The sequence below is a fragment of the Osmerus eperlanus genome, chromosome 16, assembly GCF_963692335.1.
Source record: "Osmerus eperlanus chromosome 16, fOsmEpe2.1, whole genome shotgun sequence".
Lineage (NCBI taxonomy): Eukaryota > Metazoa > Chordata > Actinopteri > Osmeriformes > Osmeridae > Osmerus > Osmerus eperlanus.
Window position 1 is genome coordinate 256,006 of NC_085033.1, and position 16,993 is coordinate 272,998.

At 41.5% G+C, this 16,993-nt stretch overlaps 1 protein-coding gene across 2 annotated transcripts; it reads left to right on the forward strand.

Annotated features, from left to right (window-relative positions):
• The first annotated feature begins 12,310 nt into the window (after nt 1–12,310).
• LOC134037090 (G-protein coupled receptor 55) lies at nt 12,311–16,296 on the forward strand. 2 transcript variants are annotated; one of them, XM_062482399.1, is made up of 3 exons: nt 12,311–12,382; nt 12,786–13,618; nt 15,168–16,296. In XM_062482399.1, the coding sequence occupies exons 2-3, from the start codon at nt 12,884–12,886 to the stop codon at nt 15,369–15,371; spliced, it is 939 nt and encodes a 312-aa protein (XP_062338383.1). In that variant the 5' UTR covers nt 12,311–12,382; nt 12,786–12,883; the 3' UTR covers nt 15,372–16,296. The 2 variants fall into 2 exon arrangements, with proteins under 2 accessions (XP_062338383.1, XP_062338382.1); XM_062482398.1 differs by having other exon boundaries at nt 12,786–15,255.
• The last annotated feature ends 697 nt before the right edge of the window (nt 16,297–16,993 follow it).

The following is a 16,993-nucleotide window of genomic DNA, read 5'->3' on the forward strand; positions in this document are numbered from 1 at the left end:
GCAAGGTCCCGTCCACTATTTGCCAAACATATCCATCCATGTTGACAAAAAGCAGCTTCCTTATTGGTGTAGAACGATCACGTGTCGAACCGTGCCACCAAAATCCTATTACGCTCTGAAGAAACTAGTTCTGCATAAAACGCAACGATAATCGACTGGAATTTCAGCTACAAACTTTTTTTTGGTAGCTTAGCACGAATCGTTCTTTTTTATGAGCTAAAGATTGTGTAGATGCCAGACTGTGGAGCGGGAATAATTTTCTAAAAGACTTTTCGTGGTTCACCTTGCAGCCTATAGCTATGTGACCTGGTTGATGACAGTCGTAGTCAGGGGCGTCTTAATAGCACTTGAGGCCCCTGGGCTATGGACTTTTTTTTTCATTTTTTGAGGCCCCCCACACGCTAATCGCACAATCGCACGAGTTGCTTGTATTGTTATTTACATTCCGTTGCACGGTTTAGGCTGAAATTCAAATTTGTGGTAAAAAGTGCCTTGTGTCAACGAAGGGAACTCAGTGCTAGCCTACGTCACAACGTCAGCACACGTTAGCAACGACGCATGGATACAACGTGCATTGCTGTTGCACAGCAAGTATTGTATCATGCCGTGGTGTACTAGCAGCATTATACATTTAACCCTCGTGCTGCCTTCGGGTCACATGACCCAAAGGTTCATAACGAACCATCGTTGTGTTTACCCAATTTTACCCAATACAAAAACAAATTAAAATAATTTTCTTTTAACCTTTGCAATGTGGGGGGTCTGAGACAGCCCAACGGTTAAAAGAAAATGCTTCACTTTGTCTTTGTATGCGGTAAATCTGTCGCAATACGACGGTGGGTCACAATGACTGATGGGTCAGAATGACCCGAAGATAACACAAGGGTTAAGCAATTCAAGACTTGCATGTACAGTAAGTAATGTCACAATAAATTATGTATTTAAACTCAAGCTTGTGTGGTGCGTCGCTGTATTCAATGCCACAGCCTAAACTTTGTCAAAAGAAACGTTAATTTCTGGCGCATTCAAACAATCCCCTCAGTGAAGTTTGGCTAGCAACAGCAGCTAGGCTAGCTTGCTCGTAGCACAATTCAGCTTCTCCACGCAGGGCTCTAGACTGAGACCAAAAAGTTGCGTTTGAGGACATATTTTCAGTTAGCAGATGGTACCGTTTGAATCGCGATTCCATCTGAAAAATACTGCCGATGACAACGTTGTTAGAATAGCTTGTCTCAAAGGGGGTTCAGCTTGTTTCATATTAAATGGACCCATCTCCAACCGACGCAAGCAAGCACACCCTACAAATTGTACCCTCTCTAGTTTTTGTTACATTTTGTTTATATAAGGGGGGGAGCCTCCCCTGCCTCCACATACAACACCAGATGCCACTGTAGAGCAGAGTAATGACATCGCGAATACGGACGTTTATCATCATTATTATTTTGTATTATTATTAAGAGGCCCCTGATTGGTCGAGGCCCCGGGCTTAAGCCCAGGTAAGCCTGTTAGGGTTAGGGTTAGGGTTAGCAACGCCTTAATGCACGCATTAAGGCGCCACTGCGCACAGACATATAAAGAATATCTCTGGTTTCGGCAGAGTCTTGGGTCTCGGAAAATATCCTTATTTTTTGGATTGGACGTACAGTTTTGCGTCTAGGTTAACTTGTTTGACATGGTACATAAACATGGCATAGGCTACAGGCTAATTAGGCAACTTGTTGCTCCAACAACCGTTGCAACAGCATCCCATTCCCAACATAACGTGGCAACGTTTGGCTTTTGTTGCCGTAGTCTTGTAAAATACGTGCTGTGGGGCATACAAGGCACTTTTTACCACAAAACTGAATTTCAGCCTAAACCGTGCAACGGAATGTAAATAACAATACAAGCAACTCGTGCGATTGTGCGATTAGCGTGTGGGGGGCCTCAAAAAATGAAAAAAAAAGTCCATAGCCCAGGGGCCTCAAGTGCTATTAAGACACCCCTGTCTGTGCGGTCAGAAATACACCTCTACCGGCAGTTTCAAAAACGTGTATCCAATTCTGCTTTCATGGTGCATGTCTGTTTGGTTGCCACGGTGATGGCGCAGCTGTGATTGCTAACGAGCTGGGCAGAGAGAATAACAGAAATGTACCTAGCATCCACACCTCAAACAAGTTAACCTAGACGCAAAACTATACGTTCAATCCAAAAAATAAGGATATTTTCCGAGACCCAAGACTCTGCCAAAATATTTGTGAGCATTCTCACAAATATATATGTGAGAGAACAAAGGTTGTGTCCTTGCCGAAGGCAAAGCACACCCAATAATATGAGAGGCCGTCTAGGACAAAATTCCTGAAAAACTTGCTCCTCCACATGCACTCATCACTTGTGCTACCCCATGAAACACTCATACACATGCACTCTTCACTTGTGCTACCCCATGAAACACTCATACACATGCACTCATCAGTTATTCTTAGGAATTGTTATACTGATCATGCCAATACATCTAGAATCAACACATTAAAATGTGTAATTTTCATTAGTAATTTATTAATTTAGAAGAGTGAGGTGGGGGAGAGAGAGAAGGGGGGAGAGAGAGAAGGGAGGGGAGAGAGAGACGAGGGGAGAGAGAGAGAAGGGAGGGGAGAAAGCGAGAAAGGAGGGGAGAGAGCGAGAGAGGTGGGGGGAGAGAAAGAGAGAGAAGGTGGGAGAGAGAAAAAGACAAGGGGGGAGAGAAGACAACCTTCCGGTTTTTCCGGAAGTCGCTGTAAAAGGAAGGCAGAGCATAATTTTAACCGAGGCAAATACCTCAGCCCGTTTGCTGCTTTAGATTGGAAAATAAAAAACAAGAGGGGCAACTTTGCTTCTGTAACGATATGGGGAGGAAATATTGGCTAGTTAAAGTTGGAAAGATATTCACAGACTCAAACTCGAAGCAATAATTAATTACAAGAACGTTGTTAAAACACAAACGCCACCTCTTTCCAACCGTAGTGATATAGACATCGAGCTACAACCTCGTTTTCATGAAAACGAGCCTTCCTCCGAGCTGAACAAATTACAATGCTTTCTACGCGCAGCCGGTGAAGTCTGCAAAGTGCAAAGCCGAACAGCGATACAACAAAAATATTAAATAATGTCACTGTTACACTTGCACAATGTCACCAAATTCACTTGACACATCAATGGCCTCCTGCTGGCTATACTGAAACCCATAGGGTAGGCCTACATCATAAACCAACTGAGAAATTTGGGAAGATTGACGACACGAAGTTAATCATCGAAGTTAAGTAGCCTAGCGTCTGGATTCGCAGCAGTGTGTCCCAGGCGTAAATCAGGCATCTACGTACTGTTGCTCTACCCATCACAAAATGCAGAAATCTTTAATGTATGTGGTTGTTTATTTAGTTATAGGCTAAATAGTTTAATCATGCGTGCTGTGACTTCAAAACATACGCAGTTTCCAAAAAACGCAAGAAAGCAGGTGTTCACATGCATCAAAGACCCTAGTTGAAAAGTCCAGGTGTCTTTATAGGATTTTGAATACACCGATTAGGATTTTACCCCGACTTTATAAATCAAAATACTCTCTGCGACATCTGCTGAGATAATAGAGGAGCGATCATTGGAAGACTGAAAGAAATACCTAGCCGACCGCGATTATTTCAGTGCACCCGGGAGTTCGTTTCAATGCAGCCGAAAGTCTGTTCATTGTAAAAGGGAGATAGAGCCTACTTTTTGCCAAATACCACAACACGTTTGCTGCTTCAGATTTGAAAATATATATAGGACAGGTTATTTTAACATTAGAAACGCAGAGCGCCTTCATTTGACCGCTGTGAAGATATAAAGACATCTTTGCACTTGATCAAATTCCAGGACCCAAATTATTTCACGGACCCCCTCGCTATGGTTCGCGGACCCCCACTTTGAGAACCACTGAAGAAACATTGAGTGCGTTTACATGCACACGATGATCATAACCCGCGATAATGGCAATAATGTCATTATTAAACTGATCATGTAAACATCTTTATCTGATTTTCAAAGTCGGAGTAACGTCTTAATCGGCGTATTCATAACCCGATAAAGACACCTGGATTTTTGCCCAATCTTTCGATTAGGCTATTTGACTTGGCTTTCTTGCGTTATTTGGAAACTGCGCATGTTTTGAAGTCACAGCACGCATGGTTAAACTATTAAGCCTATACCTAAATAAACAACCACATACATTAAAGATATCTGCATTTTGTGATGGGTACCTACAGTACGTAGATGCCTGATTTACGCCTGGGACACACTGCTGCGAAGCCAGACGCGCACCGTTCCAAGCCTTTCACCTCCATGAGCTTTCCTTTTTCACATTTAAAGCTGACATGGTAACATGGCATAGGCTATAGGCAACTTGTAATTCCAACAGCCGTTGCAGCATAACATAACGTGGCAACATTGGTATTTTTTTGCCGTAGTCTTTAGCAGGAGGCCATTGATGTGTCAAGTGCATTTGGTGACATTGTGCAAGTGTAACAGTGACATTATTTAATATTTTTGTTGTAGGCCTATCGCTGTTTGGCTTTGCACTTTGCTGACTTCACCGGCTGCGCGTAGAAAGCATTGTAATTTGTTCAGCTCGGAGGAAGGCTTGTTTTCATGAAAACGAGGTTGTAGCTCGATGTCTATATCACTACGGTTGGAAATAGGTGGCGTTTGTGTTTTAACAACGTTCTTGTAATTAATTATTGCTTCAAGTTTGAATCTGTGAATATCTTTCCAACTTGACCTAGCCAATATTTCCTCCCCATATCGTTACAGAAGCAAAGTTGCCCCTCTTATTTTTTATTTTCAAATCTAAAGCAGCAAACGTGATGAGGTAGGCTATTCGCCTCGGTTAAAAGTATGCTCTGCCTTCCTTTTACAGCGACTTCCGGAAAAACCGGAAGGTTGTCTTCTCTCCCCCCTTGTCTTTTTCTCTCTCCCACCTTCTCTCTCTTTCTCTCCCCCCACCTCTCTCGCTCTCTCCCCTCCTTTCTCGCTCTCTCCCCTCCCTTCTTCTCTCTCCCCGCTCTCTCCCCTCTTCTCTCTCTCTCCCCCTTCTCTCTCTCCCTTCTTCTCTCTCTATCCCCCCTTCTCTCTCTCTCCCCTCCCTTCTCTCTCTCCCCCCTTCTCTCTCTCTCCCCCACCTCACTCTCTTCTAAATTAATAAATTACTAATGAAAATGACTAATTTTAATGTGTAAATTCTAGATGTATTGGCATGATCAGTATAACAATGCTTAAGAATAACTGATGAGTGCATGTGTATGAGTGTTTCATGGGGTAGCACAAGTGATGAGTGCATGTGGAGGAGCAAGTTTTTCAGGAATTTTGTCCTAGACGGCCTCTCATACAATAATGCATGGTGCAGGGTTGCCGAAGTTGTCAGTGTCCCTGGTGTGTTTTTTATACTTTAAAATTCAGTCTCGTCACATAACGTGACTGTTCTGTGCCACTGCTAGGTCGCTAGCCCAGCCAACACACGACTGGTTGAGTGACCGGTGGCGTAACATGTACTGTAATCTTGCACTTGTAAAATATACACAAATGTTGTGTAAAAGTGGTATTTTGATCTATATTGCGAGAACATGAACCCAAGTCTGCACGCTTGGCCATGACTTGTAGTCATGGCCAAGCGTGCAGACTTGGGTTCACTGTTGTCAGTGACCTTAGAGAACTACAACTCTGTATTAACTTGTCTAATAAGCCCGAGCGTGGTGTACTGTGGGAAGGCAAGCAGTGCAGAGCGTTAAAAAACGCTGGACACGTACTGTCAGAATAGGGTTTCAAGTCTAAATACAGAGTTTGGTGTCAATCCCATTAAAGATTTGCTGAGATATCACCTCATTTTGTTCCGTACTGACCAGTTTTGATTTGTATGTTTCTGGTTTTACAAGATATAATATTTTATTGTGTGTTTTTCTTTTTACGAAATGCAGTAGTTGGATTTGGGTTAGGAGGATAAATTGAGAAAAGTGTATAGAAACAGTTGCAGTCAAATACAATATATTTGTTAAGTCCTGCCACTTGCATAGTCTATTGTGTTGTACTGAATCAACCAGAGGGTAAAGCATTTACATTTATTCATTTAGCAGACGCTTTTATCCAAAGCCACTTCCAAGAGAGAGCTTTACAAAGTGCATAGGTCACTGATCATAACAACGAGATAGCCACAAAACATTGCGAGTAGCCAAAACATGAAGCACACATTGTGAACAACCAAAATAAGTGCCAAAGGGAAGAACCATAAGAGCATGTAGTTAAACAAGTTACAATTAAACAACATGAGCTGCTATAAGTGCAAGTGTACCTGTGGAAAAAAAGCAAGCAACAATAATAAACAATATATCACAGCGAGTACAAAAATTTAAGTCAGTTACCACTAACCACAAGAGCAACAAGTCTCTAAGCAAGAGTCATTGTGATCCTTGAGGAAACTAACATCGGGTCAAGCGAACCATTCCTAAGTACCGTTGTACTCCCGGAACAAGTGCGTCTTGAGCCTTTTCTTGAAGGTGGAGAGACAGTCAGTGTCTCTGATGGAAGTGGGGAGTTGATTCCACCACTGGGGGGCCAGACAGGAGAAGAGCTTGTGTTGGGACCGGGCGGTCTTGAGCGGTGGGACCACCAGGCGGTTGTCTGAAGAAGACCGTAGGTGACGGGTGGGGGTGTAGGGCTGCAGGAGAGACTTGATGTAGACGGGTGCAGTCCCGTTCACTGCTCGGAAGGTCAATACCAGGGTCTTGAATCTGATACGGGCCATGATAGGTAGCCAGTGGAGAGAGATGAAGAGCGGGGTAACATGGGAGCGTCTGGGTAGATTGTAGACCAGGCGGGCCGCTGCGTTCTGAATCCTCTGAAGAGGGCGGGTTGCACATGCTGGGAGACCAGCGAGCAGCGAGTTGCAATAGTCCAACTTGGAGAGGACAAGTGCTTGGACTAGCAGCTGGGTGGAGTGCTCAGACAGGTATCTCCTGATGTGGATCTCGCATTGATGTCTAACGTGTCCCACATCTTCCCACACAGACATACTCTTTGTCCCACATTTGATTTGTTGGAGTCTGGTCACCATAGCCGGATATTAAAGCGTTAACAATTGTAAACAATTGTATGCCTTGCAAGCACATTAATAATATTATGTGAAATAACAACAGTGCAGCTTGCTGATAGCAAGCTCACTAATTAGGTCTGTGTTGATCACTTTTGTTCATTTACCGGGGGTTTGGAGTCCGATGGCCTGTTGTACTTTTAATTTGAAGTAATCTTTTGCAGAGTTGTAATGGCAGTTTTTGACATAGTTACAATATCTATGTTTCTTTAAGCGGTAAAAAGTTAGTTCCTTTGTTATACAGTCGAATGCAAGAAACTAAGGCTCTGTGGTGTGGTTTACTCTGTAGAATGGATGTAGCGGTTGGTTTTTATGCTGTTGTTTTATGATACCTAACTAAGAGCAAGAGGGTCTTAGTTGGGTGTGGAGGTTGGGGGATTCTTGAGTTCCCGTGGCCAAAAGGGAGAAGTGTACTTCTGAGAACTGATTAAGCTTCCTGTTGCATGGGTGGTGTTAATTAAATACTTGTTTGAAGATGTCCACACAAAGGACAGTTGACCATTTGACTGGTGAACTCCTGTGGCTTTAGTATCTACTGGTTTGGGGAGAGATGCCACATCAAAGAACTGTGGGAAACTTGGTATGGAGCCAAACTGTCACTGAGCAGTGCTGACCAATCACAGAGTTTGCTACATTGATGGATTGACCATCAGAAGAACCATTTGATCTAAAGTTTATATAAGGCAGGGTTTTAGGGTTGTTCTTCATCACTCTTCAAATCAAATCAAATGTATTTGTATAGCCCTTTTTACACGCAAGCATGTCACAGAGGGCTTCACATATGCCCATAGAACTGCCCCTCAACCAACCTAAACCCTCAAGGAAGACAAGGAAAAACTCCCAAAAAAACTCTCAACAGGAGAAAAAATGGAAGAAACCTTGGGAGGAGCAATTCAGAGAGGGATCCCCTCCTCCAGAGACGGTTGGTGAGAGAGAGGAGCAGAACACAGGCTAAACATAGTCATACAGTGTTGATGGGTTTTTAAAACACCAAAATCCATTATTCAACTTTATAGATGTAGGACAGGACCGGGAGACTCGCGACCAGGTCCAGCGTTGGCTGACCGACGACCAGGCAGGTGCTGACAACTCAAACCCCCCACACCACAAGGGATGTGTGTGGGGGGGGACAGAGAGAGGAGAGCAGGGATTAGAGAATGCCAGGAGCAGCTAACAGTTACAGTCATAATAGAATGAGATCCCCACCGGTCAAGTGTGGACTGGTGCAGCAATTTAACAGAGCAAAAAAGGGGAATTTGATGCAACCCCACACACCAAGACAGCGACAGCCCCCCTCATTTGGAACATGAAATCTGTTCCAGGGGAAGAGAACTCTAAAATAAGTTATACTTAAAGAATAAGGATGGAAACAACCCGTCCCCCGTTGCCTCCAACTAGTAACATACTTACCTTTAACAGTCGTAGAATTGACTAAACAATAACGTTTTTAACATAATTTTAAATGTCGAAACAGTATCAGACTCCTTAATTGAGACGGGTAATTTGTTCCAGAGAAGAGGTGCTCTATATGAGAACGCCCTACCTCCAGCTGTTTTTTTCTTAATTTTGGGAACCACCAGATAGCCGGCATCTTGAGATCTAAGTGTCCTTGCGGGGCAATAGGGTGCAAGGAGACCGGAGAGGTACAGTGGTGCCAATCCATGCAGAGATTTGTAGGTTAGTAGTAGAACTTTGAAGTCAGCTCTGGCTTGGATAGGGAGCCAGTGTAGAGAGACAAGAGTAGATGTTATGTGATCAAACTTTCTTGTTCTGGTCAATAGTCTAGCAGCAGCATTTTGCACCCGCTGTAAATTTTTTAGGTGGGTAATTGGGAGGCCAGAGAACAACACATTGCAATAGTCCAATCGGGACGTAACAAATGCATGTATTAGTTTTTCGGCATCATCGTTTGAGAGAAACTTTCGTATTTTGGCAATATTACGTAGATGGAAAAATGCAGTTCTGGTAATTTGCTTAATATGGTACTCAAACGAAAGGTCTGGGTCCATTGTGACTCCTACATTTTTTTTTACTAGCTGGCTTTGAGAGACTTTGACGCCGCCTAGGTCTAAGGTCAGATTGGAAAAATTATTTCTATATTTTTTAGGACCGAAAATTTGAACCTCGGTTTTATCCGAATTTAGAAGAAGGACATTTTCAGTCATCCAAGCTCTCAACCTAGAAACACATTTTTCCATAGCATGTGGAAATTCTCCAGACTTTATAGACATATATAGCTGAGTATCATCTGCATAACAGTGAAAGGCAGCATTCCTAAAAGCAGCATATAGAGAGAACATAACAGAGGGCCTAGAACTGAACCCTGTGGTACTCCGTATTTTACAGTGGAGCTCCTGGATGAGCAGCCATCATAGTGGACATATTGTGATCTATCGGATAGATACGATCTAAACCACTGAAGTGACGTACCAGAAATCCCAACATAGTTCTCCATACGTTCCAAGAGGATCTCATGATCTACCGTGTCAAAAGCTGCACTTAGGTCTAGAAGAACCAGGACAGAGAAAGAACCCGCGTCAGAGGCTAACAGTAGATCATTGACTACCTTGGCTAATGCAGTTTCAGTGCTGTGGTGGAGACGAAATCCAGACTGGAGAGGTTCATAAAGCTGATTTGAGGAGAGGTGCTCAGTGAGCTGTTGTGCCTCTCAACTCTTGCGAACGATCTGTGGCTAGCACAACCTTCGTTATGACTGATCACAAAGTACTTTGTTAATTCTTAATTTGTACAAGCTAAATAAATTATATTGAAACCGCCATCTCTTGACTATTCAAATCTACACAGTGCCACTAGAATTTTACCACAACAGAGTCCGCTTGTCTTTCAAAATGCACGTCTTTGGGTCCTGAGCAAGACACTTGCCGACTTGAAACGTCATACAATGTCTGGTTCTCAAGATATTAAAAACACATACTAATTCACTGAAGGACAGACAGAAATTCCTGTCTTTATAGATACTAGTGCCCATCTTTATATCTTATGAAATATATTATAGTGCCTGCTCAACATGACTGAAAGGTATCCATCTCAAAACATGGTGTTGAATTATTTATAATAATTTCGAAGCGCTCATCCAAACAACAAGAACCGGGGCACTGCATGTCCTTAGGTCCAGAGATGGACACCTGCAAAATTATAACTGCATAGTGCCCGGTTCTCAAGATAATCGTTACACTAAAAATCTACTATAAAACATTGTTGGAACGCTGCTTCAGCGTTCCAACTATTGTTCTTCAAATCTTTATTCAACTTCTTCATATTATTATTCTATTTCTTCCGTCGCACCTTTCAGCTCCTTCACATTTTCAGATATTAAAACCGTTCAGCTATTAAATAATTCAGAAGTTTCAGGAGATTCCAGTTATGACTTTTCAGCTCTTATGCTTGAATTAATATAAATAAATATTTATCATGTTTTTTTTTTTCAAATCTTCTTAAACTTCTTAAACTTTCAAATCCTTCTTCCTCAATCTTTCAGCTACCGCCACCATTTAAACTTTAAAATGTTGACAAACCCCTAAACCATTTTTTTTTAAATCAGCTTTTTGATATCTATTCAACTTTTTTCAATATTTTAAAATTCATTTCAGCTTTCAGCAATGCATTTTCTGCAGGAAATGCACTTTGTAGTTGCATTATATTGTAGATATAATATAGATATCTTAGCCAGTAGAGGGTGCTGGGTTGCAGTCTGTTATATATGTGTATAATGAAATAGGCCACATAACTGCTCTATTTTGTGTACTGGCAGAAACATTGAAGAAAGAGGAACAAAATATGAAGGAAATTGCATCATAGGTTACAATATACAAGTTAACACGATAGAACAACCATGTATGGTACTATCTTGTACTTGGTGTTAAAAAGTTAACCAATAGTAAAACATTCAATAGGCAACAGCCTAAGCAGGATATTTTCCTGTCTTGGACTACATGAATTATATTTACTGAGCAAGCTATTTGATGGAAGACTGTTGATGACTAACTGTCTCGTTGTTAGTGAGGCCATGTGACTGAAATCCAGTCAGAACCACAAACCATGAAACCCTCAATGACGTCAACCAACTGCTATCAGCTGCAGTGTCAGGAGACTTTCTTCTGACTTGATTTGAGCATATTTTAGATAATGACAGTGAGTGCAGTCAAGTCTTGAATCTATGTTGCTTTTAGAACTTCTTACAAGCTTCTAATATCTTCTGAATAAACTTTTTTTAATTTAAGAAATTAGGTTAGGCTCTCTTTGTAGGCTATGAAGTCAAAACATCAAAGACATGGTCTCTGTTTAACTGTGCAGAAGCAAAAGCGCTTCTCTGATTTCAGAGAAGCACTTTTGTGGTTGAATGGTGCACCAGCATTTACATGTTGATGTGAAGGGAAGTGGTGTTATTACAAATATGATGACGATGTAAAGAATCAAGGCACAAATCTTGTTTTGATAATGGCTCAATTATCACCACAAGTCACAATTAATTAGTAATTAATCGGCTATCTTTATACTGTGCAATGTCATGTAAGGTTACCTAGTTTATAAATGGTTGAAAATGTATTTGCAAAGTAATTTGAATTGGTAGAGTACTAAAAGAAAGTTCTATCGTTAAGTGGTACTCTCATTACACGTTTACTTGCTGGGGACAACATTTTTTGTAAATCCATATTTTCAAAAGATATGAAATGAAAGCATCGCTCATTTAGGGTGTTCTACAAACACCTGTTTTGCTTGGTTTCAACTATGGTTACATAAGCATTTTTAAGCATTGCTTGCTATTGACACTTTTATTACATTTACATTTAGTCATTTAGCAGATGCTCTTATCCAGAGCGACATTCCCCTGAGGCAAGTAGGGTGAAGTGCCTTGCCCAAGGACACAACATAATTTTGCACAGCCTGGAATCGAACCAGCAACCTTCTGATTACTGGTCCGATTCCCTAACCGCTCAGCCACCTGACTCCCTCTCTCCCTCTCCTTTTATCCACTGCATACAACTGCTTTTCAATGTAAAATTCTACATTTGTCATTTACAATACATTTACTAAAGGGAAACATGTAAAGTGTTACCATTTTCTATTAATGATAAAGTTTGGGTAAGATTCAGACCCAAACCGGAAGAATAAGATGCCATCAGACCCAAACAGGAAGTGGTCATGGAAAAGGTTGAAAAAGCAGAAGTCTAAAACAAGGGTGTCTAGCACGAAGCAGACAGACACACATACCAGCAGACTTGAATCAGGAAGGTAAGGGCGCCCTTATGAAGTACCAAAATGCAATTCACAATCTAATTTAGCTCAAGATTAGCAAGGACAGTCCATACAATTGAATACTTCATTTAAATTGAGATTGCATAGCATAGGAAATGTAACATACAAATTTATCCAGTATTAGATTATATACTTAGTATTCAAACACTACTGTTATCAATTTAGATGCAGTTGGAAGACTGGTAGTGTCATGGCTTCCTCACAGCACACTTAAAAGGAACACTGTATTTAAGTGTACTGAAAGACTGCACTGTACTGAAGGACTGTACTTACTCAAATTAATGTAAAGAGAGCTTGTATTGCATGGTTGGCAACTATATCTCTGTGTAGGTGCGTTTGCATGTGTGTGTTAAAATGTGCTTTGTGTTTCTACTTGCAGGGAAAATCAAGTAATTAATTGAAAGACTTTCATTTTTGTCCCAACACAGTATTCGTGATCACAGCACCTTTTAAAAAGGGCTTTTGTAAAGGTAAATTATGTCCAACAACAGCACCATGGCAACCTACTGTTCCTTTGAGGAGGTGGACCGTCTAATGACATCACTGGAACTTGTCATATACATACCAATCTTCTTGATGGGCCTAGTACTTAACACACTGGCCCTGGTTGTATTCTGTGTTCTCCTCCGCAAGTGGACTGAGTCCACAATCTACATGACCAACCTGGCTCTGATGGATCTCCTCTTGCTTCTTCTCCTCCCTTTCAAGATGCATGCCACCAACAACCAGTGGTCTCCTAAACATCGCCTTCTTTGCTCCTTTTTGGAGAGCATGTACTTTGTGGGCATGTATGGTAGCATCTACACTATTGTGTGCATCGCCGTGGACCGCTGGGTGGCAATCAAGCACCCATTCAGAGCCAAGCAGCTGCGCTCCCCTCAGGCTGCCCTGGGGACCTGCGTGCTAGTCTGGTTCTTGACCCTAGGAGGCATCTCCCCCATCTATGGCTTTCGCCAGGCTGGGGATGAGGACTTCCACTGCTTCCATGGTTTCTCAGAAAAGGGCTGGACCCCGGCAGTAGTTGGTTGCTTAGAGGTGTTTGGGTTCCTGGGACCTGCACTGGTGTTGGTGGGGTGCTCAGTCCAGAGTGTGAAGACACTCAAGAATTCTGGCCAGGAGAGACGGGCCTGTGAGAGGATCATTTATAGCAGCCTGTGTGCTTTTCTACTCCCCTTCACACCCAGTCATCTGGCAATCTTGCTGCAGTTCCTGGTATGGCTGTTCTACAACCATATACACAACATTACATATACACAAGTATTTGAAGGTTTCATGATATGGCTGTATGGTACTAAATTATCTAAATTAAGTTTGATGGCAAAATATGTTGATTGTACATGTGGTGTGTACCTCTTTGTCTTTACCTTTCTTACTGTTGACGGTGTGGCTGTAACTTCTGCCACCTATTTTCTGTCTGTCTTTCCCTGAATGTGTCTGTGATTATTTGCACATAAGGTGTCTGGTTAAGTGTCTGTGTGAGGTTTTCAGTTTGCTTGTTTGTGGTAGTAGTTTCACCTGTGTCTAGTTTGATCCTTGTGTGTATATATGGTTTCTTCCCTGAGGCCTGATCCATAAAGCCTGCTCAAAAAAGCTGGGATTAATGAACCTAACAAATCAGTTGGGGATAAAGCAGTTCCATAAAGGCCAATTCTAGTTCACATAATCAGACTAATTTAAGCCATGTTCAAGTAGTGAAGATAATTGGGTGCGCATGATATTCTTAAACAGCCCGAGAGGCAGGATATTGATCTAAGCAATCCAGCATTGCAAAAAGCAATGTTCACATCCATGTGATCTCTCCCTGAAAGTACATTCTCTTTAAGATGCATACAATTACAGCTCGCTCATCCACTACCTCATCAAAATAAAATTACTTGCCATGATTGACATTACCGATTCATAGGTTGAGGTCCTTTATTACAGATTTCATTGATAAAAAAAAAAAATAATACATTTGAAATAAAAATCTCTCAATTGACTTTTTTACATTGTGTTAAATAGATTATCAACCAATACATTCACCAATATATCTGGTCAAAGGTAGGGCAATTGTACTGTTAACTATTTATGTAGCTATGATCAGTCTATTGGGGTAATTTAGACTGAGATTAAATTAATCCAATAGAATGATCATAGCTATTTAACAGTACAATTGCCCCCAACCATTTTGATCAGAATTCTTTTAACTAAATCCATATGTCTCTATCCTCTATTTTCACGATTCAAAAACCATGTTGAAAATTCAGCATCAGTCTAAATGTTTGAAATCACAAGCTACCATATGATTAAAACATATGTATGTTTGTAGGCTCTTATCATTTTAAATTGTATAATTTATTAGATTATTTAAGTACATTTTCTATCAACTTAAATGTTTTGACTGATAGTGGTTAATAAAGTAAAAAATGGAATCTGCCCAAAAGTCAGTTGCAAATCATAGTTTTCCAATTGGCTCAATGTTACAGGAACATCTAGTTACGTCCTGACAGCCTGCCAAGGACCAGATTAGATTTGCATCATAAATTGCCATAGTAACAGCTTGATTGAAATTTAACTGGCTTCGTGGAACTGAATCCACTGGAAATGAGTCCGACTAACTCACAGAATCCTAGCTTATTCGGTAAACTCGCTTTATGGAACCGCCTGTGACTGCTTCTTCCTTTTTCCACACTCACTATGACATTTTTACTTTTTCATCTTCTATTGGAATTTTACACTGCCTGTGGCTTGTACTGTCTAAGACCTCTCTCTTACACCACAGGTACGTCATGGTGTGATTAAAGACTGCAGAACCCAGACAAAGATCAGTCTCTTCCTGCAGGTCTCTATGAGCCTTGCCAACATCACCTGCTGCCTAGACGCCTTTTGTTACTACTTTATTGCCCACGAGGTGAGGAGCTCCAAGCACACCTACAGAGCCAGGACCTTTAGTCAGAGAAAGACCATCAGCACCTCTGATGTCTGAGTTTCAGCCTGGAGTCTTCATTTAAATAATTTAGGGGGTCAGATGGCTGAGCGGTTAGGGAGTCGAGCTATTAATCAGAAGGTTGTTGGTTCGATTCCCGGCCATGCAAAATGACGTTGTGTCGGTGTTGGTCAAGGCACTTCACCCCTACTTGCCTCAGGGAGAATGTCCCTGTACTTACTGTAAGTCGCTCTGGATAAGAGCGTTTACTAAATGTAAATGTAATGAAAGTGCTAAATGGTATATTGATGCATTACAACCCGAACCCAACCATCTTCTGGCTCGTCCAGTCTTAGTCCAGTGCAGTACGTAGTACAAAGCATTAAGCAAAAATTATTCTATGAAAAAACTAGTTTTTTTAACCAGGTTCGAGAACTAAATGTTTTGGGGGGTGAGATCGTTTTTGGTATTTTGACTGTAGTTAGTAGAATAAAATCACAGAAAAAAGCCGGATGCCAATTGTGTCAGATAATTATTGATGTTCGTTGGCATAGGGTACAAAGTTTATCTTCTCTAATTCGTACATCTGACTACAATAAAGGGTAGCTAGCTCAAACTAGCATAGCTCAAACTAGCATAGCTAGTTTGTATCTAGCAAGGTTGTTCCATGGTTAATTCCGTCCAGGGGGGAACCTTCAGGGCTAAAGACAATGTTTCTGAAATAAACCCTTCAATCCTGCCTATTCAGTTTGTGTTGGAATGTGAAAAAATATCCTTTTGTCACCCTATCAGAATTTTTCTATCTCCGTTGTTCGGAGGAAAATGCTATGCAGCTCTGTGATTGGTGGTCCAGCTATGAATTTACAGAGGGCCGATTAATAGTGAAACAATAAAAGACTAATTTCCATTGACAGTAAAATTGACCAATAATATCTTCCCTCTAAATGGGTGGGCTTTGTTATCGCTAACTTTATGACAAGTTCCGCCCGCTGTGGGGAATGCGATCACAAGCTAATAAACTAGCTAGTAACGTTCCCGCTAGTGAGGAGGACATTGTTTCACATTTGTTATGCGCCGTTTTCAAGGTAAACTTTTAACGAGAAGTTGGAGTTAATCGGCAAAGGAAAACCTACACCAGAACTTAATTTTGTGCAGAAAACCAAAGCTCTTGAGAGCCTATATGTTACAATGTTGTGCAGAATGACCGGTCAATCTGTAGGCTAAATGTACCAACGCAACATCATTATGCGCAATTACCGTGAATAGTGCCGCAAGGGCTGCCTTAAATACTGCTCAATGACCAACACAATTTAATGTAGGCCTAATGCTGTGTGCACGCTGTATCATGTTTTTTTGGACGAGTAATTGGGGTCACAGGGCCAAAGTTTAAGAGTCACGGTTCGCTACTGATTTCGTCATTATACAGTTTGTGCATCGATGACAAGGTGAAGATCAGGAGCATAAATTTGGATTGTCACAGTAGGCTAAAAAGAAAGTACAACTGCAGCTGTTGCTTGCCATGTCCCAAGACTTTTATATGACTTCAAATCTCCTGTTGAAGAGCTGACATGGGAAGCATGAAAGAACTAGAGAGGGTACAATTTTGGGGGAAATTGTGGGGTGTGCTTGCATCGGTTTCAGGTGGGTATGTTTCCAGGCTGTGAATATCAACACCCTGTCTT